Here is a 22,886-nt window from a genome sequence, read left to right as displayed (position 1 = left end):
AAAGAACTAGGGCATTCGGCTAAAAAAAATTTCACTAAGGAATCCATAAACACATTGGCAAAAATCGGGGCTAAAGGGCACCCCATGGCCACGCCCTCGACCTGCGAGTACAGAAGACCATTAAAAACGAAAGCGGAATCTTGCACAGCAAGTTCCAATAATTGCTTAAACAAATTTCTATTAAAACCGTGGCATGTGTCATCAGCATTTAAAAAAAACTCTGTCTAAAATAATGTTAATTGTCTCTTATAAGGGTAAATTGGTGAATAAAGAGTACATCGAGACTAACCATATAGTGATCTGAGTCCTGCATGACAACAAGTTTCTGAAAATCGAAGCCATTTTTTTATTGTATGTTCAGGTTGAGGGAATTCATTAAGTAAAGCAACAATGTTTTTAGAGACATTGTATGTTGGGTTGTTATAAGAAGAAACAAGAGTTCGATTCCCTGCTGTGCCAACATCGAATCAGAGGAATTTGTTTTTTGGTGATTAGAAATTCATTTATCGATATAATGTAGTTTGGATCCCACAATAAGCTGTAAATCCTGTTGCTAGGTAACCAATTGTTTCTTAGCCATTTCAAAATATCTAATCCATCGGGCCAGCCTTAGGAGAGCTGTTAATCAGCTCAGTGGTCTGGTTAAACTAAGATATACTAAACTTAACCACACAAGAGGGCATGAAAGGGCGCAGACGATCCTATGATACTTCTTTTACGCGAAAATCTACTAGGTAATTCAAGAGCATTTCCCTGCTAGAAAAGTTCATCTAATTCCGAAAGATCCCTTGACCATCTGCTCTCTGTTTCAGTTCAAGTCCATTCCTTTCACTTGACTGAATTGTCTTGCAGCATTTTGCCACTCCTTATACTTGACTGAATTGTCTTGCAGCATTTTGCCACTCCTTTCACTTGACTGAATTGTCTTGCAGCATTCTGTCACTCCTTTCACTTGACTGAATTGTCTTGCAGCATTCTTTCACTTGACTGAAATGTCTTGCAGCATTCTGCCACTCCTTTCACTTGACTGAATTGTCTTGCAGCATTCTGCCACTCCTTTCACTTGACTGCATTGTCTTGCAGCATTCTGACACTCCTTTCACTTGACTGAATTGTCTTGCAGCATTCTGCCATTCCTTTCACTTAACTGCATTGTTTTGCAGCATTCTGACTTCCTTCCTTCACTTGACTGAATGTCTTGCAGCATTCTGCCATTCTTTCACTAACGCATTGTTTTTGCAGCATTCTGACACTCCTTTCCACCTTGACTTGAATTTGTCTTGCGATTCTGCCATTCCTTTCACTTAACTGCATTGTTTTGCAGCATTCTGACACTCCTTTCACTTGACTGAATTGTCTTGCAGCATTCTGCCATTCCTTTCACTTAACTGCATTGTTTTGCAGCATTCTGACACTCCTTTCACTTGACTGAATTGTCTTGCAGCATTCTGCCATTCCTTTTACTTGACTGAAATGTTTTGCAGCAGTCTGGTCTATCCTTTCACCTACTCTTACCATTTTACTGCCTCTGTTTAACTAATTTCTGACCAACTTATTCCTTCTTATGCTGCATCTACTATGGAAACAAGTCAAGACTGACATAAACAAGTTTCCTTTCACTTTTAGTCAATATTCACGCCTTTTTTTTCCTAAGAGAGAGTTGGCTCAGCAGTCTATATATTCCTCCCTTGGTTCCCATAGACACTCATTGTATGCTCTTAGTTTTTTTCACACTTCCTGTCACCTTTTCTTTCATGCTACCATTATCCAATACATTTACTCTCAAATTTTTATGTTGTCAGCTGATTCCATTCATCCTGTCCATGTTAGCATTCATTGTTACTTTATTTTCCTTGTTTCCATTACCCTCATAATACTCGTTTTTGCTAACACTGTCGTACCCTTTCTCTAGATTTCTGCACTTTCTCCTCACTGTCCCTAACTGATACTGTTTTATCTACAAACATTAGATATTCAACATTCCACATTCCATTCACGACCCATCATCTTATAACCTGCACTTATGTGATGTCATTAATCTGACTTCTCTTATCAATCCATTCTTAAAGAGATGAAACTGTCACCAAGATGTAATACAACCTTGCATCACCCTCATTTCTGCACAAAACTGGTCACTCTCCAACCTACAAGCTCTAATACGTGGTAAACTTCCATCATAAAATATTTTCATCAGTCTCTCAAGAACTCTTCTTTTTCTATCAGCTTGTAATACCTTTTATATTCTCAGGCAGATTGTACCATAAACCTTCCCTGGTGCACACTGTGCCCTTATTCTCACAACCTTCACCTATATCTTGAAATTATTTTCCTCATCCAGACATACCTTAAACACTCTGGTTAGAGACACAGTCACAGTGAAATCTTCACCATAATGCCACAGTATCTTAGCTTGAAATCTTGTCAACTTTTGGTGACTTTTTATTTTGCCGTCTGTTAATTGCCTACCTCTCTTTCTCATCAGTCACTTCAAAAGTATTATCAAACCGTCTGGTTTTACATTTTTCCTTTTACCCTTTTTTCCATATTCTACATGAAACAAATCTTAAAAATATTTACTCCATGTGCCCGGGACTGCTTGAAGCATCATCTCCCTGTTTGCATCTAGTCTTTTAAGATCCACTTTTTCATCGTTCCATATAGAACAATTCTTTCTGTCTAAAGTCCTTGCATCCTCTCTCTTATTATTTGCCTTGATTTTCTATTTTGCTCCTTTTGACTGCCTTATTCGTCCTCCTGTATTTATGTACAATTATCCCTTCTGTCTTGGAATTGCACCTCAGATAATCTGTTTCATTAAATTAACCTTCTTATTTTCTCATCCCACCATTCGTTATTCTTATTCCATCTCCCAACCTGCCTGAAACCATGAATACTCCAAACTGACTCTACAATCTATCCTCAAGTTTTTCAGTCTTCATATTGTTCTTCAAATGTTTGCATGATTGACCATGGGCCATTTTCCTTCATTTTCCCCGTCTATACTTTCCTCACTTTACTTTTCTCAATTACTCTGCAACTTTATTTTCATTCCGTCCTCTCCAGCTTGTTCATTCTATCATGGCTTTTTCTTCAACAAAATAACCACATACACATTCAACCACTCTTGTCTCTCAATTACATCTATTAACATGCTTTTCTATCTACTCTGTGCTAACAAATAGTCTTAAAAACTCTTTTCCTCGCCATTTTTCCTTGTCCTAACTACACTCGTGCATAATTTAATTTCGAAACCATATGAGGAAGTCCATCTGCTTTATGGACTGCCTAACTGTTTCAGGCATAAAAGTGGACTGCTGAAGAAATTTGTTCAATAGGTGGCAGTCAATAATGGAGTGGTGCCTCTATTGCCTTGCAGACACGAAACAAACGGCTGTAAAAGCCCAGTAACCTCTCTAGCACTTCCTCTGCACTCCCAGGTGAAAGGTTATGAATTCGTCCAGGTTGCTTCTGCTACATGTAAGGTCATAAGGGAAACTTGTCTCCATAAAGGGATCATGTAATCATTTTGTATTACATTTATCACTTGCAGATCTGTACCTATTTCCTACCAGGACTTGATCTGGGATATATAAAGCAGCTTGCATAACCTTGTTCCGCCCTGAACTGGAGACCTCCCTGCGGGCCAGTGCCCTCTTTCCTGTTGAAAGGTATACTTGGAAGGAATAAAGGTTTGCTATGGTTATTATGACTTCTGTTATCTGACCATAGTTGATGGAGTTCTGGGCTGCCAAGATCTACCAGAGGACAAAGTGGTAGTCAAATACCCATTAACTCTAGCAGGAGAAAGGGGAGTTCTGCTGGTTGAGGATCGTGAATTTGTCATTGCTACCTTGGTGGCATTGCTGACCAATTTTTCAGAAAACTCCTTTACTAACTTCTCAGAAAATAAGACCTATTCTAGATCATCTGTAACTTTTAGATCTTACAGATCCCCAGTGGATGAAAGGGACAGAGGTCTTTTCCTTTTCCACATCACAAAATTCACTAATAGGTAGACAATCCTCCAAATTCTAAGGATTTTTACCATGAGGACCGTCCTCCTGGTCTTGAGGACTTGTCTTCTGCTAATAGTGCCCAAAATTAATTCTTGCCAAATGAATATTTGCCTTGTCAGGCGTTCCTGCAGGAATTTCCCATTTGTGTTCATTTCATCTTGAGATATTACTGGAATGGTGATGGATTCTTCCAGGCCATACTCCTGGCGGAGGAGGAGGATGTTTGACTAGGAAATAGCAGCCCTCTATTTTCTAAAAATGTTCCCACTCTCTGGTCTAGACTCTAGGAGGCTTAAGGTGCTGGGTGCAGACAAGGCTGGTAAAAGCAATGGTTAGTGCTTGTCAGGTCCAGGTATGAGAGATATAGAACTAATGAAAGCAATGTAGTGACCATCAGTACAAGTGCTTTGACAGTGACAGGGCCTTTATAATAAAAGCAGTGATGTGGATGTCAGTCACAGATTAAAAAAAAGAATAGATTTGACTTATGACAGCATTGAAGCTCAGTCCCAGGACATAAAATAGGCACAGTGAAACCACTGAAGTGATAATCAGGTTGGGTGCACTAAAGTAGAAGGGTTCAATAAAACGAATGAAGTGGCTAACAGGTCAATGACGAGGGTGACAATAGCAGTGGAGTCGCTCTCCAGATGAGGATATAAAACGAGACAGGGCCATTACAAGAAGCAAGGTGGTGTCAGGTCCAGGTCTAAAATGGAAAAAAAGACTTGAGTCAGTGAAAACGGTGGTTTGAAATCAGGTCAAGTACTTGGAGAAAGATATGACCTAGACAGCAAAAAGAAAAAAAACTGGCTATCATGTCAACGATATGCTAGTGAAAGCAGTGAAGTAGCAGCAACTCAAGAACACAAAAATGGTAGAGCTAATAAAACCAGTGAAGTGGCAAACAGGTCCAAGACATTGAAATAAATGCATGCAATGAAAGTAGTAACTTGGTTGTTAGGTTCAGTACATTAAAGTAGACAGGACATATGCAAGCAGTGAAGACAGTAAAGTTGCAGTCAAATCAAGGATATAGAAATACACATGGCCAGTAAACAAGTGAAATGACTGTCAATTTGAGTACCAAAATCGATAACATATCAAAGTAGTGAAGCAGCTATCCAGTAGAACACAGAAAATGAATCTTGCAAATAAAAGTACAGGAGTGGCTGTCAAGTCAGGATATGAAAATATAAAAGCAATGAAGTTGCTATCTTGTCCAAAGCATGATAATAGATGGGGTCCATGAAAACAATTGAGTGGCTATCAGGCTGAGGACATAAAAATCGGCAGGTCTTAAAAAACAAGGACATGAAAACAAGCTTGCCATAAAACCATACAGTGCCAACATAAATGCAGTTACGCCTAGGATATAAATATAAGAAGACCAGCTAAAGGAGTGAAGTGGTTTGATTGGTCTAAGGCATGAAAACAAAGCCAAAGAAAATAATAGAGAGGTTTTCTGAGAGCCAGGCTACATAAACAGACACCACTTACATCATAAGCTATGATGTCCAGGACATAAATTAGTATGACATCAAATGCAGTTAAGTGGTTATCATGTCATAGAAATTGAGTCATTAAAACCAGTGAAAAATCTACTTTTTAGGACAAGAACAGTTATGAAGTGGTTATCAGACTAAATAAGAGTGGAAATAACATCATGGTCAGGAGACTGAGCGTCATGTTATAATGGCACTTGTGTCCCTTTTTTGCAGGCGTAGCATTCCACACTTGACGCACTCCTAGGAAACATACATCTTAATATTATTCTAATCTAATGAAAGAGACTGGTAAAATGAAACAGTAAATACAAATCATGTATTTTAATGTATTCTTTTGATGGGCAATATGGCAAAAATAACGGACATCCCTCAACGGTTTAAAAACTTACACAATCATAAAATGCCACTTGAGGGAACTCGTACATACTCTGTAAGACAGATCCATCCATTTATATATATACTCATAAATACTTTGGCGAGTTAAATAGAGAAATATATACATAAATAAGTACAAAAGTCTATGTTAATGTTAATCTTTTTTGTCATTTTCGGAGTCACTTGTGTCCTCTGGGGCAGATCGGACATCCTGCAGTCCCTTTCCTGTGAGTTTTCTGACTACGGTTCGGATGACAAGTCCAGTCCAGTACATAGTCAACAGGAAGAGAATGATCATCCATCCCTTCTGGATCTTGATGCTTATCTGGTTGAAGCTTTGGGGCATTTCGAAAAAAATGGATCTCATTAGCCAGAATGGAAGAATGAAACACCTTGTTAAGAACCACAGTATCACAAATGTTACAAAGAGCATCCCTGTAGGCCCATCGTACCCTGCATAATGGCAGGTTTTTGCAGCTAGTAGCGCTATATCCGAATACTCGTGAACGAATATAATGAGGCCTCCCATTCTGAAATGACCGGCTGTATAAGAAAATGCGGTGAGTAATATGGTGAGTGTGTGGTGCAGAATCATTTGCATCTTGTCTGAACCTCTTCCACCTGGTTTTGGGAGTTCCTCCACTGTTATGGCCCAGTAGTAAGCTAGAATAAGCATGTGATAGAACCATATATCAAAAGGTATTTTTTGATTCGCAAAATCCTTGTAGCAGAGAGTTGTGTCCCATAACCATGGTTTTGGTAGTGTTACTGAAAGTCCAACTATGGCGAAGATAATGTGGCATATTAACTTGAAGCTGCAATCAATGAATTTGTCATGAGTGTTGAGTTTGACAGAGTTATACCGACGACGCAGCCATCTTTCCACTTGTCTCACTGTCATGTTCATTGTTTTAGATGCTTTTACCAAGACACTCTGGGGTACGTCAAACTGGAACTGCTGATATATGTCCTCTAGTGCTCTATTGGGAATAGGTGCTTTTGTTCTTTTATTGGGGATAAGTCTTGCATTAGCAATTGGAACGAGAATAAAAGGTTGAATGATGCAATATCGAAGAAACATAATGACTAAACTGAAGAGCATTGGATAGTACCAAATTTCGCTTGCTGAGGTATCGATATCCTTCCATGAGACGCCCTCTGGAAGCCAGGCATCCTCACTCCAAAAGGCATCGTGCACCCGCTTCCACCAGTCTCCTGCCTGTGAAGGAAAAACTTGAGTCAGATTTATTCTCCCTCTAACTGCATCGCAGTCTATCTTGTCTATTCATTGTTGGAAATCTAAGCTTTTACAGCAATTGTTATTTTGTGCTGGATTTTTTCCACTTCTGTGCTTTCTTCGTAGCAAGTGTCACAAACAATAGAAATGTTGCAAGTTCACTCATTGGAAAGGGTAATAAAAATGTATAAGATGTGTTCAACAGATTTGCGCAGTTTTCGTTCTTGTTTGTGTAAACAATCATTCCTACAACAGAACTGGGGCTTGAATGACAGTTTATTCCAATGATATAAGGGAAAGTAGCATTATTGAATCCCGTTTTAAAATAGGGAGCTTCTGTAAGAATATGAACATTAAGCTGGATCCATTTATTTCAAAAGAAAGACAAAATATATACAGTGCCCCATGTACCAGACACCCCTGCCAATAGCTAGAATCCACAAATAGTTGAAACCCAAATAAACACACTTAAAATGGCCTATTTTGTTAGTTACGACTCAAGAAAAAACCACTAAAATGTTTATACCTAGTTTTTTAATAGTTTTATCACAAAAGTGCCTTTTATGATGAAATTGGAAAAAAAAGGCATTGTGGATATTTCTTTTACAAAAATACCGCGAATGCGCGAATTTACCGCGAATAATGGGTAGATATGGTTCATAGAGAAGTCCGCGAATGCCGAGAACGCAAATAGCGAGGGGGGGAGGTTCCACTGTAGTAGATTTTAAGAAAGGTTACATTTCACTTGCGCCTCAAGCCAAGGTGTGAGCACTGATCTCAGGCGGTCGTGAGTTTACTGCTCATTCTTTTCTTTTTCACATATCAATTGAATATTGTTTTTTAATCATCTGTATGTTCGTTTCTACTGTCACTCTAACTTCTACTTTGTAAATAACGGCAAAACGGGTCAGGATTCATACCAAGTGTTTAATGTTTCCATTTGTTATATCTGCATTATACATCTTGTGTTCTGGTGATATCTATATGTGTGTGTACAGTGTGTATATATAAATGTATACTATATATATATATATACATACTTATATATATATATATATACCATATGATATATATATATATATATATATTATTATATATATATATATATATATATTATATATATATATATATATATATATATATATATATATATATATATATATATACATACATACATACATTTATTATATATATATATATATATATATATATATATATATATATGTATATATATATATATATATATCATACATATATCTAATATCTCTATATATATCATCTCTATCTCTATATAATATATTCTTCTATATACTATACTATCATATATTCTATTATATAGTATATCTTAATTATATATCTAATTTCCTCATATTGTATATGTATATATTATTTTTAATATCTATATATATAAATCTATATTCTCTTTCTATCTCTATAAATATATTATATTAATATTATATCATATCTATATCTATCCTATCCGTATATATATATATATATCAATATTATAATTATAAATATTATATATATAATCTTCTAATAATGTATGTCCCTGTATGTCATATATATTATATAATATCTCTAATATATATCTTTATCTATAATGATGTATTGTATGTAATATATATTATTATATGTCTATCTAATATATATATATATATATATCTATATATACCTATCTATACCATAATATATCTCTATAATCCATAATATCATAATATATACAATATCTTATATTCTATATATATCTATATATATATTATCTATCTATATATATATAAGGTTGATGAAGTGCCAAGTATCTGGTAACTACACTTGCCATTCATTAATTGTTACCTCACAACAGCCAGACACCTGAACCTTCATCACAGGTATCGAAGGGACTAAACGACTGAATACTCTAAAGGCAGCAGTGATCCCTTAAACAACTTACCAGTATTGCAGAAAATCAGACTTAGTTCATCAAAACAGGTGTGAGGTAATCTTATGTAATCAAATTAATTAAAGGGCATCACTCCATCAACAACTTTAAAATTCTAAGTATTTCCCTGATTTCAGAAGTCTAAGTACTTCCCTGGTTCTAACTCACTTCAAGTAAATTGAAGGAAAACAGCTTAATTACCACTCTATGTTTCTACCTAACATAAATATAATCATACAAATACTGGTGAAAAGTAAACTCTGATAAAAATTTAAAATACAAAAATTTATTATTAAACTCAAAATTTATAAGTGAAATTCACAATATCAGGGGAAATTACTGTTTCTTGAAAACAAAGCAAAGTTTAATTAATTCTTGAAGTAAATTAAGTAAGATTAAATCAAAATTAACTTATCACAAAATTCAAGAAAATTAATTCAATCAAAATTCAAAAGTGTTAGGTAATAATTCAAATTTAGAAATTAATTCAAAAGTACTAAACAATAATAAAACTTTAAAAGAATTCTAAGTAAATGCAAATTAATTCACAAGTGTTAAATTCAATTAAATGTGCAACGATTAAATAATGAAAATAACTAAGTTAATTAAATTGTGAATGCAAATGAAAACACAGAAAAATGTGGAAAATTCCAGAATATAAAATAAAAACACACACTTCAATAAGAAAATGGATAAATGTAAAAGAAATCACTTCAAATGAAACAAACACAAAACACAAAAATTTGCAATGTGTAAAAATTGAAATTGTTCTTCAAACCACTGTATTAGTTCTCTAAACCGTTGTAGCTATTAGTTGCAATTAATAAAAATATAACACCTTACCTTGGTACCAATTTTCTTTCTGCTGCAGCTCGTCTCACAATTTCACCAGTTCACAATATTTCAAAAAGGTGCCGTTACACACTTGTACAATGTTTGTTCAGATTCCACAATAGGCACTAAACAATACTAAATAACTCTTAGGAAACACGAAATCTAAAATTTACGAGTGACCAATGTCTAAGTATAAATCTTTACGTTACATTGATATGAAATCAAAAGTGACGTGGGAGAGAGAGAGAGAGAGAGAGAGAGAGAGAGAGAGAGAGAGAGAGAGAGCAGAGAGTGGATATCACACAAAACGTTTTGGGCATGCGAAGATGATGCAATCCTTTCTAGAAGCTTCTAACATGACGTCACTTTACAGAAAAATTATGAAATCTTCACGTGCTATTTAGCAAAGACATACGCGTATGAAATTAGTTATGTCAGGTACGTAGTATGCTCAACAAAGACATGTATTCGATCGAGACAGAAATCCCTATCAGACGTGAAGACAGGAATCCAAAACACAACGGAGATCTCGAGATCTCTATTCAAAAGTTTTAACAGGATTGGAAAACAAAGCAGAGACTTCGGGGTCTCTTAAATTCGAGGCGATGACATATTAAGGAAACAACTCTAGCTTCGAACGGACAAAGTTAATCTCTCTCTCTTTCTTTCCATACTACGTTATATACTTTTAAATTATGTTATGCAAAATCTGAATACACATTTTAGACATCCTATAACTCTAAGCTAGCTAAGGAATCTGGAAAAATGTTGCAAAACTCTATTCTAACATTTCATACAGTCTAGGAGAAGATATATGCATTATCAAAGTAGCAACATATAATAATAATAATAATATAATAATAATCATTTCTTTCCATCATTGCTGAGTTTTGCTATTTAACCCATAGCTGGACCCTACCCCATCAGGGATAGGTACTCATTTACAGCTGAGTAGACTGAGGAAATTATGGTAAAGATCCTTTCCCAAGGAATCAACGCCGAGGAGAGCGGTCACCCATCCAACTACTGACCAGCCCCAATGTTGCTTAACTTGACTTAAGTCTATTGACGACCTAACCCACTCCTCCACGGCGCCACCACATAGCAAGTGAATGCCCGGCACTTGCACAGAACCAGTACAAAAAGAGGCATGATTCAGTGGCAAAGCCCTCCACTGGAGCCTGTGCAAGAAACATCAGCTACCTTGCTGTAATAAGTGGTACGAGCACCAACCTGAAGGAGTGATAGAAAACGATCAGGCAAAGATCCTCTGGGACTATGGTATCAGAACGGATAGGGTGATACGTGCAAAAAACAGACCAGACGTGACGTTGATTGACAGAGTCAAGAAGAAAGTATCACTCATTGATGTCGCAATACCATGGGACACCAGAGTTGAAAGAGAAAGAGAGGGAAAAAAATGGATAAGTATCAAGATCTGAAAATAGAATAAGAAGGATATGGGATATGCCAGTGGAAATCGTACCCATAATCATAGGAGCACTAGGCACGATCCCAAGATCCCTGAAAAGGAATCTAGAAAAACTAGACGCTGAAGTAGCTCCAGGACTCATGCAGAAGAGTGTGATCCTAGAAACGGCACACATAGTAAGAAGATGATGGACTCCTAAGGAGGCAGGATGCAAACGGAAACCCGGAACCCCACACTATAAATACCACCAGTCGAATTGGAGGACTGTGATAGAGCAAAAAAAAAAAAAAAAAAAAAAAAAAATAATAATAATAATAATAATAATATATATATATATATATATATTATATATATATATATATATATATATATATATATACATATGATATATATACACATACATACATACATACATACGTATTTAATGGATTTGGCTAGATGAAATTAATATTGGTTCAGAAATTGCTTAATGGGCCACTTGCCCCATAACCAAATATGTAAGCGAATGTAACAGAAGAGAGAACTTATCTTCTAATTACTTTTAAACAAAATGGAAAGGTCACCAGGAAAGCCAGTAGTTTATTAGATTACTTTATTTCACACAGCAAGCAAGCAGAATAAACCTGGTTGGTATGTAGTCAAGGCAAAAACAAGTGCGACAATAATCTTACAACAAAATACAGTTTACGGCTTTCAAAATGCGATAGAAAATTTACACAATGGTAATTCAAGGTGAGCCTGTGGCTTATGACTATATCTGATCACTCTGACACTCAGTTGCAGAAGCAGGGCTTCATTGTAATAAGGTTGAATTAATTATCTTCTAAGGCAACTTCTCACACGAAATGTGGTGGAGAAACACAAGGGACAAGATAACATGTCTCTTGAAATAGATTTCCCAGATAAGGATTCATATATAGAATATTCTCTCACTTGCAATGAGCTATCACAATGGAGGGATGATTTACTCTATATATATATATATATATATATATATATATATATATATATATATATATACCATATATATATATACATACATACATACATAACATACATACGTATTTAATTGGATTTGGCTAGATGAAATTAATATTGGTTCAGAAATTGCTTAATGGGCCACTTGCCCCATAACCAAATATGTAAGCGAATGTAACAGAAGAGAGAACTTATCTTCTAATTACTTTTAAACAAAATGGAAAGGTCACCAGGAAAGCCAGTAGTTTTATTAGATTACTTTATTTCACACAGTTCAAGCAAGCAGAATAAACCTGGTTGGTATGTAGTCAAGGCAAAACAAGTGCGACAATAATCTTACAACAAAATACAGTTTACGGCTTTCAAAATGCGATAGAAAATTTACACAATGGTAATTCAAGGTGGAGCCTGTGGCTTATGACTATATCTGATCACTCTGACACTCAGTTGCAGAAGCAGGGCTTCATTGTAATAATGTTGAATTAATTATCTTCTAAGGCAACTTCTCACAAGAAATGTTGGTGGAGAAACACAAAGGGACAAGATAACATGTCTCTTGAAATAGATTTCCCAGATAAGGATTCATATATAGAATATTCTCTCACTTGCAATGAGCTATCACAATGGAGGGATGATTTACTCTATGTCACTGAGCAAAGGATTATTTCATTAATAAATTTAATTAATGCGAGGAACACACACAATAGTGTTTAGCAAGGATTTTACTTTGGGAGGTGAAATCTTGTAAAGGGAATGAGATATTTAGTGAGAGAAACAAAAACTGGCATTTAATTGTTAATTTCAGACTTCCTGGGCGATCTAAAATTGCAACCCACACTATTGCAAGACAGCTAGTTGTTCCAATAGGTCCTCAATTTAACAATGCTGGGACTGCATGTAGCCTGGGTTGCTTCTGACCCCAATTACAATTTTGGTAGTGTGCCAAGACAAAAAACACGGCCTAAGATTCGGGACGCGGCAGGCAGAAGTTATGCCTGGATGAAAGCTGAGCAGGGACTGGCACCTCTCGGCCAGTTGTTGAATGTTTTTCCTATAAGGCTGCAAGCTACGGAAGTGGTGAGAATCCAGGAGTGGTCACCCGACAGGCCTGTGAAGCAATTAAGAACTAGCAGAAGAGGGCACAGGGATGTAGCCTAAGCCTGAGGTTCAGAATTTAGTATCGCTATTCCTGGGGGATCTCTTAATTCCCCCTATCTACTTGGCCCTTCTCTCAAAACTGTGATCAAACTATCACTCCGCTTTCCATACCATTGGTTATGGATGACTACCCACCAGTGGATTATAATTTCATCACCATGTTAAGGTGCCAGAGATACGAGAGTAGTATAGTTGTGACTATATATATATATATATATATATATATATATATTATATATATATATATATTATATATATATATAGATTATATATATATATATTATCATGTATATATATGTATATATATATAATATATTATATATATAGATATATATATATATATATATATATATATATATATTAGTATATATACTATTACCATATATGTTCTTATAATGTATTCATGTATATATGTATGTACATACTATATATATATATATATATATATCATATATTATATATATATATATATATAATGAATTTATGTATATATGTATTTACATACCATATATATATATCTAATATCCTATATTATATCATATATTATAATATGTATATATAATATAAATGGTATGATGATATATGTATTTACATACTATATGATTATATATATATTCTATCTAATATATTGTTATATGTATATATAGCATATATTATATCTATTATATTAAGTATATATATATCATATATATATATATCTGATGTAATGTATGTATATATCTCAAGTATGAAAGGCCCATTAAAACACTCGTTTAAAGCTAAGGACTATATTTCGGTGGACTGTCTCCCATCCTTATCAAGTAGTTACATTTGCGAAATATATAGTGGGAGATATGCCATTGAGTGATGCCTGGGGTCACCACTAAGCCGATGCTGGTTCTGTCAATTGTCTTAATCCACTTCATCATTGCCTTAAGGAAGATATTGTCTATATGGTTAGAGTCCTAGGCTCCATTGGAAAGTTTGATCCTAATTATCTTGTTGTTTTATCAGTGAAGAATTTATTATCTGACATTTCTATCGATAGCTGCTTTTGTATGAAATTCAGGAGTTCCAATCCATGGTATGGTTCGTGTTATTTACATGATGAAAAATTGCTGAACTATGTTGTCCATATCTAACTTAACGCTCATGTAGAGTTAATCTTTCCAAGAGAGATTTTCCTGTGAACCTCTAGTATGACTTATCCCAATCCTACAGCAGATTTTTTAGACTCCTATTTGGATAAAAGGGATAGACAGTACAGTAATGCCAGGTTAAAGGGGACTAACAACATAGTACTACTTGGATAAATGGACAGTCAGTACAGTCATATTTGGATAAAAGGGACAGACAGCACAGTAGTACCTGTGTAAAAATGACAGACAGTAGATAATACCTTGTAAAGGTATCAGACAGCACAGTATTTACTGGATAAAAGGGACAGTCGCCGCAGTCATTTCTGGATAAAAGGAACCGTCACCACAGTCTCATCCAGTATACTGTCAGCTCACCTACAACCGTTTGAAGGGTAAACGTTTGCATGAAAAAGTAGAACTGTCAGACTGTCAACATTAACCACATCCTTCTCCCTTATTCTGCCCCTCCTCCTCCCATTTCCCTCCTCCCCCCTACACGCACTGTCATTCAGTTTTACGGGCAGTGACGAGCTGGTCAGCTAGTATATATAAATGTATAATATTATATATATATATATATATATATATATATATATATATATAGATATAATATATATAAATAAAAAAACAGAGTTCTCTTTGACCCCGTTTAATCAAAAGGAAGAGAAATTACTAATTGGTAATGTAACCTACCTTGGCGTCCTGCAGCTAAATCAAGTTATTAGATCTAGGCTAAAAACCAAACTCAAAGATACATAAATAGTCTTGATTTCTCCAAAGGAAACAACATGAAAAACAAGGAAAATTAATTAAAAATCCCAAAGCCATGAAACACAATTACTCCTCGAATAGTTATCTTGATTAAAAAATTATCTCCCACTAACTATTTGTTAAAAACCCATCATATTTTCCCAGACAAAATTGTCAGTTAGAGAATTCATTTTCTGCGGTGACAAACCGAATCCATCTGTAAAAGAAACCATTATCATAAATAAATAAAAAAGAATGGATAAATATCCTATAAAAATACTACTGCACTTCAACTCCCTTCAGAGTATCTGTAAAAATTCAAAGGTTTTTCAAAGTTCTTTTTTTCACTATTTACCTTCTTGGTGGATCTTCTGTGCGCCTCCTTCAGGCTTTCTTCACTGGTAATCGCTAAATGAGTCTCACTCACTATCAGAATATATTACGCATACGTGCTCATCTTCTCACAGTTCTAGAACCTTCCATGAACACACACTGTTTGATGCACAAACAGACATACACAACTGCATTTTTCTGATGTCACGGTCACCTGACAACAGCTGGGTCCATTGCGCACCCGCGCGCTCGTCTCTGAAGTCCGACAGAGTTTTGCTTTCCCGTCTGACGACCCTAAGTATTCGCTGATGTCTTAAAGTTTCCCAAAACACTCAAGACTGTTGCTACACATTCCAATCTTGTTCTCGACAAAGTCCGTTGCAACCTAATTTTAATATATATATATATATATATATATATATATATATATATTATATAATATATAAATATATATATTACATATATAATATTATATATATAAATATAATATAATATATATATTATACGTAATATATATACGTATATATATATATATATATATATATATATATATATATATATATATATATATATATATCACATCATTAATACCATTACATTTTGTAGGAGTGACATAACCTGCATCATATTGCGGCCACTGGATGATTAAGTAATCATGACAGATCTGTTTCTCGTCAGTTTATCTTGAGAAATTCCAACATAGATTATGTGAGCTGCAGATTAGGATTCTTTATCTAATACTTCTGCTGGTCTTACAATCTTGACTTCTGGGATCATCTGTACATGACGGTTTTCGAAAATTGAAGTTTGCTTGTGTGTGGTTGGATGTCCTTTTACTGTGATTCAGGTCGCTTTAACCAGTTCAAAAATGTATATAAGCGTGATATTTACGGTTATCCGATTTCTGTTTTTAATACAGGTATATGATAGTGTTCAGTTTTACAGGCAGTTTTAAAAATAACTCATTGAAGCTGTCACTCGTTGATATACTATTCGTCGTAGCGTGAAATCATCTTTAAATTAGTCGTTTCATTTGTAAACTTGCAGTCACTAGCAGTATAAAGTGGTAATACCTATACATTGTATAGCACACACAAAAAAAAAAACATTTAGACAGCAGATATACAAGACATGTACTGCTTCAGTTATTTTACTGAATTATGCGTTTCATCGTTCCCATGAACTCTACTTGTATCGTGGATTGTCAAGGTTTCCTTAAAATATCGCCTCTAAAAGGGGTCTTATGGCGTATTACTATACCCCCACTCTTAAGAGGACATTATTACTTTTAATTTTCGCAACTGAGTCTCGTATGTATGCCGTCTTTCGCAGACGGCGCCTCGAAATGAACAACAAAGAGGATCGCGAAGGGGAGACCTCACTCGCTTCCAGGAGTTGGAATGACACTGGGGCTTCTTACACATCCCAGAAACTCAGTTTAAACGACATTCACTCTCGTCCAGGTTTGATCGATAGGTTGACTTTTGGTGATATGCCACAAGTTCTATTCACCCGGGATAGGAGACGGCCATCTTTTCAATCTTTTAGATTATCATTGATAGTTCAATACTAAAAAGCGTGATCTGTCGAAAACGGGGGTCGACTTTGCATAAACGCAAAATAAAAACAAAAATATGAAACGTCACAGTCGCTACATGTTTCATTATTATTATTATTATTATTATTATTATTATAATTATTTATTATTTTTTTGTGCTCTATCACAGTCCTCCAATTCGACTGGGTGGTATTTATAGTGTGGGGTTCCGGGTTGCATCCTGCCTCCTTAGGGAGTCATCACTTTTCTTACCATGTGTGCCGTTTCTAGGATCACACTCTTCTGCATGAGTCCTGGAGCTACTTATTATTATTATTATTATTATTATTATTATTATATAACAATGAAGAGGGTGATAACGAATGTTACCCGTTGACTTGCACTTTAATTTTTCCTGATTTGATACAGTTTTCTCAAGTGTTTTTCGCAATGTCTTTCAAGCATATGTTAGTTTTTGAGACTTCCCATTTCGTCTTTGTTTGCTGCGTCAGTCTGTCAACTACTTTCTGATATTGCATTTTCTCATAACGTTACTCTCACGCCTAAAAGAGACATTATAGTTTTCATAGTTAAAAGTTTATTTAGTCCTTATTGATGACGTGCCTCGCCAATAATGATTATGAATTGAATGTTGTCATAATGATCCTGCAGTTCAAGTTCTCATTTGTTCTCAACTGAAGCACCAGGTGAATGTGCCATTGGACAACTTTTCTTATCCTTCCGTCTGTTTTGGTACATCAGATAATGAATGAAGATGATGATAATTGATTGGAGTCATTGTACCGTACAATAATGATCGAATACCACTGTGTTCTCTTATAGATATTCTCTGGAAGGGAGCCTAAGGTGTCAGGAGAGAAAGTGACGCAAAAGTAGAAAATGAGATTTCCGGGGAAGAACACGAAATAGTAAAGAAACCGTACAAGTCTGATAAGAAGGAGGGAAACAGGATACTGTAATCAGAAGGCCCCTTGAATTATGTAGGAATGCATTTGAACAAACTATATGGCTAAGGCTCCCCGAATTACAGAATATGCGCTTCTACAACAACTTGATAATGAGCTATTTTATTCTGCGGAGATAGCTGTCGTCAATGATCTTCAGAAAAAGCTGGATGGAGGGAAAATGTGGGATTTTGATTTTCCCTGATCTTATCGCAGCATATGAAATACTATCAAATGACTTAACAATCCAATGGAATTGTTGGTGAAATCCTTGAGCATTTTGGAGATTGCTTGGACGAGAGATAGTATGTCGTACTATAGATGGGGTAATTCTTATTAGTTTTATAAAACATCAATAGGAGTACCCTAAGTGGGTGTCTCAAGGTTAATCCTATGTAACAGGTGTATCAAATGTAGTCAAGGGACATGACTGATCCTCAAACCATCTGTGGAACAGAGACGGTTAATTAACAGCATTAAGATACACAACAGAAATTTGGTAGTGTTCTTGTTCTTATGAGTGTTAAGGAATGGATGACCAAAGATAAAGGAAAATAAAACCGAGTTCGTGTTTGGGGGGGGAACAAAAATAAGTTAAGGATCGTGGGCGGCAATCGCAGGAATATCGAGAGCAATCAGGTCCAGACATTTCGTCATGTTCGGGATTCTGATGCAGTATTGGACTGCACTTGTCCAATAGTGGTCAAATAGCGCTGTAAAGCTTACTAGATGGTTTGGTAAAAGTTTGATTTTGCTCAAAAGTATCTTGAGGGTTGTATTTGGAAAACTTTGATGAAATATCGTTGATCGATTGCAATACTACTTCTCCATCTAGTATAATTTACTAATGACAGGGCTGCAAATGTGATAAGCTGTCGTACCTCAGGATACGAGTGCCCTTTTATTGTTAGTTTCACCGCCTGCCAAAGCTAGTTTCATGTTCAGAATGCTTGTCTTGATTCTTCAAACTGTCAACGCCAGGTGTGAAAGTATTGAAGAGATATGCTGTGCCTAATTAGGCCAACATAATGGTGTCAACGCTCGATTAGCTACTGATAATTTGAAGTTATCTGAACTCGAATACATTTTGAATGTTTGTTTTAGAGCCTTAATGTTTGCTACCCCACTTGATCAAGAGGACTGAATAGATGAAAACTTTCTAGAGAGACCTGAAGGTCCTCTTATGATAGAGAGGGTTCGACAATTGAAAGGGAATGCATCGTATGCCTTTTCTAATGTTCCTGCATATGTGCATATGTGCATATGGCAAATAATTGTCCGGGTCCTGCAGGCTTCGACGAATTGGGGTCAGGTAAAGAAGCATACAGGAAATATGTGTCAAGCGAGACCCTATTACTCTGCACTCACGTTTAGGCCTATGTTTTAGCTAAAAGCTCATTAGGACTCGAGGGGGAACCCCATTGTTAACATATTTCCGAGACTGTTGTTGAGCGGTGTGTCCTTTTGTGATGACAATGATTGAGCTAAAATGAAATTTGAACTTACATCTTGCGGTGGATCCTCCTTTTATGAGTGACCTTTGTTAGGCCTTATGAGGTTGAAGCCAAATGAAGTTGTTCTATTTTTGTCAAATACTAAGATATTGTTATTCCTACTATTCCTAACAGAGTTGGGAAGGCGCCCGTTCCAGTTAAGTTGGATTATTTTCAAGCTCCTAGCAACTGCACCTCATAGAGGGATGAATCTTTGTCAGTGGCCTCCTCAAAGAAGATTCTCGCAAAAAGGGGGTGGCTGCCTGACCGGCATTTTAGTATGAATAACTCGGGAATTCGCTGGCGGTGAAGTATTAAGTTTGTACAGACGCCGTCTAAATTCATATTTTACGCTGATTCTTAAAAAATAGAAAAAATAAAAAAAAGTGTCACTCTCTCTCTCTCACACCACTATCTCTTTCCCCTTTCCCTTGCCCTTTTATACACTCTCTCTCTCTCTCTCTCTCTCTCTCTCTCTCTCTCTCTCTCTCGAACAACACAATCACGCGCGCGCGCACAAAGCACTCAGAGTCAATAACGGTGCATGTTAAACTGAAAGATTAGGGTAATTGCAGGTCGTGTGATTTTATGGAGGTTACACGTCTTACCTGCAATGTCGTCGTGACCCATTTACAGTCACTAATAAAGAATGATGGTTGGTCATTTTGAAGTGGTCAGTCTTACCTCACTGGCGTTGACGCCCGACACCTCTGTCGATCTCTTTATTTCAACAATCTTCGATATTTTAGAAAAGTAAGAGATCTCTGTTTACTTTAGAACTTTTAAGTTTCTGTCCGGTCTCAGATCTTATAAACTACTGAGGCTAGAGGGCTGCAAATTGATATATTGATCATCCAATCATCAAATATGCCAAATTGCAGCCTTCTAGCCTCTGTAGTTTTGATTTCGTTTATGGTTAAGTTAGCCATAATCGTGCATCTGGCAACGATATAGGCCAGGCCACTAACGGACCGTGGTTAAAAGATTCATGGGACGCGGCTCATACAGCATTTTCCCAAGACCACCGAAAGGTAGATTTATTTTCGGTGGCCTTGATTATAAGCTGGACAGAAAACTCGATTGAGCCGAAGAAACTTCGATTCATTTTTTCCTTGTTTATTCAGCTAGTCGCAACCATTCGTCATGACTTTTTTTTAAGGCATCAAAAGCCACACGCCATTAAAAAAAAAAGAAAAAAAGAAAAAAAAAGATGAATGACGCAAGCGCACACAGCCGAAAAGCTCCACAAGATAATAAGGGAATGATTTACCATGAAAGTCGCGGATAGTGACTGCAGAGTTGATGGGCTGGGAAACACTCCCTCTTCACTCCCTGATACCTCCATGTCCATCCTTCGACAAAAGAATGGAAGTTTTCCTTTCTCTCCTCAGTAATTGTTTATTGATTTATCTATTTATTTATTGTCTTTGCATCTGAAGAAAGTTATATTCTTTCAATGGTTTCGGTTGTTTCACTTTTCCAGGAATATTGACACAGTCGGGTTATATCATTTCCCCCCGAGAACCTTTAAGTGACCCCGAAGACGCCCCAAACAGAAGCCGCCTTTTTTCAATTGATGGCGTCAAATCAGGTTCCTCATTGTCTCTCATTAGTCCTCAAAATCTAGCGTTGCAAACAAGCACTCGCAGTCAAATTCCTTGACATTTATCACTGTAGTCGTGTCTGCTTTCACTGTACCAGTAAACTTCGAGTCACTCGTTACATTTCCCAGTTATTTTCCACATTTGTCTTCATAGAATATCCATTAGCGTCTAATTTCAGATGTTTCCTCAATAATACAATGTCATTCTTTTTGGACTATTTGAGTTGCCTTCTTTTTACTCCCGCTCGGTAATAAAAGGAATTCGGTTTGAAATGGTTCTAGAGATCAACCGGTTCCACGACACCACTGGCCCCGAGGTCGGCTGTGGTTCGCTGATGGTTCCTTCCTCTACTGCACAATGGAGTAGCCTGCCTCTTATCTTTTCTATCTTTTTTTTTTTTTTTACCCCCTTTGGCCTGCTTCTCGGCTTCCCCCTCCCAACCCCAACCCCCGGAGTGATAAGGTTGCCTCAATAATCTACACAGTGATGATTGTGGTTATGGACAAACCATACGTATGAGATAGCGAAGAGGGCGTCGTTCGTTCATGGCAACTGAAGGGACACTGATTGATAAGGTTATTCGAGCGGTTACAGAGCCTCCAGTGACAAAAATGATGTCGTGAAACTGACAGAATTTTTTCAGAGCTTCTGGATATGTGTTTGAACTAAACTGGTGGTACAACCGCTTCATTTTTCCTTTAAAAATCGTGGTTAATTAAGTGTATGTCTGTGTGTGTGTGTGTGTGTGTGTGTGCGCCTATTCTTATCCTCTCTTGCTATAATAATTCATTTATGATGAAATACCTTAATCATATCATCCAACACCCGAAACTTCACTAGGAAGTTATGATTTATGATTCAGCTACAATATTCTTATACCGAAAATGATTAAGTGGTCCCGGATAGCAATCTCGGAAAACATTATGGACATTATCACACGATTTTTTTTTTTATCGAATGAGCGTTAGTGATAACGATTTCATAATGAACAGGTAATATGTGCTGTCTGAAATAGGTTAACCAATTGCAAGATTATTTTTTCGGTCTCGAAGATAAAATAGAAATATACCGCTTACGTAAATCCCACCAACTTTTTAAAATTCATTGCCTTTGTTTATAAATTCTTCGTAACCTGGTCACTCACTCTTTCAGTTACAATCTCACAGACTGATGCAGCGTTTTTCATAACTTTTTTTTTTTTTAATATATCATTTGTGACTGTCAAGGCTTACGTAATGTTTTCCTGAAAAGAAATTAATCCTCTTCATGCTGTCATATACTTTTGAACTCCCCTCCAACTGTCCTCTATCCTGACAAAATCCCGTAGGGGGATAGTGCCGTCAGTACACCTCATGCGGTGGTTCTTTGCAGCGTGCCTTCGGCCGCTAGCTGCAACCCCTTTTGTTCCTTTTACTATACCTCCGTTCATATTCTCTTTCTTCCATCTTACTTTCCACCCTCTCCTGATAATTGCTTCATAGCGCAATTGCTTTTAGGTTTTCCTCCTGTTACACCTTTCAAACCTTTTACTGTCAGTTTCAGTTTCAGCGCTGAATGACCTCACAGGACCCAGTGCTTGGCCTTTGGCCTATATTCGATATTCTATTCAATTCTATCCTAACAAAAA

The 22,886-nt window shown here is 36.2% G+C and overlaps 1 protein-coding gene across 2 annotated transcripts; it reads right to left on the bottom strand.

Moving 5' to 3' along the window:
* Nucleotides 1–5,830: 5,830 nt before the first annotated feature.
* LOC135213040 (ceramide synthase 2-like) lies at nucleotides 5,831–21,638 on the bottom strand. Of its 2 annotated transcripts, none has more exons than XM_064246865.1 (2): nucleotides 20,926–21,638; nucleotides 5,831–7,118 (listed from the first exon to the last, which is right to left on the bottom strand). In XM_064246865.1, the coding sequence occupies exons 1-2, from the start codon at nucleotides 21,004–21,006 to the stop codon at nucleotides 6,054–6,056; spliced, it is 1,146 nt and encodes a 381-aa protein (XP_064102935.1). In that variant the 5' UTR covers nucleotides 21,007–21,638; the 3' UTR covers nucleotides 5,831–6,053. The 2 variants fall into 2 exon arrangements, with proteins under 2 accessions (XP_064102935.1, XP_064102936.1); XM_064246866.1 differs by lacking the exon at nucleotides 20,926–21,638 and adding an exon at nucleotides 15,683–15,958.
* Nucleotides 21,639–22,886: the final 1,248 nt, after the last annotated feature.

This window comes from Macrobrachium nipponense, chromosome 42, assembly GCF_015104395.2.
Source record: "Macrobrachium nipponense isolate FS-2020 chromosome 42, ASM1510439v2, whole genome shotgun sequence".
Lineage (NCBI taxonomy): Eukaryota > Metazoa > Arthropoda > Malacostraca > Decapoda > Palaemonidae > Macrobrachium > Macrobrachium nipponense.
Note: the sequence above shows the minus strand (reverse complement) of the source record. Positions and strands in the feature narration are given on the sequence as shown.

Coding starts and splice junctions, on each gene's coding strand:
- LOC135213040 (XM_064246865.1), bottom strand. CDS start 21,006: ATGGACATGGAGGTATCAGGGAGTGAAGAGGGAGTGTTTCCCAGCCCA. Junction 7,119..20,925: donor CACTATCCGCGACTTTCATG/GTAAATCATTCC, acceptor TTTCCTTCACAG/GCAGGAGACTGGTGGAAGCG.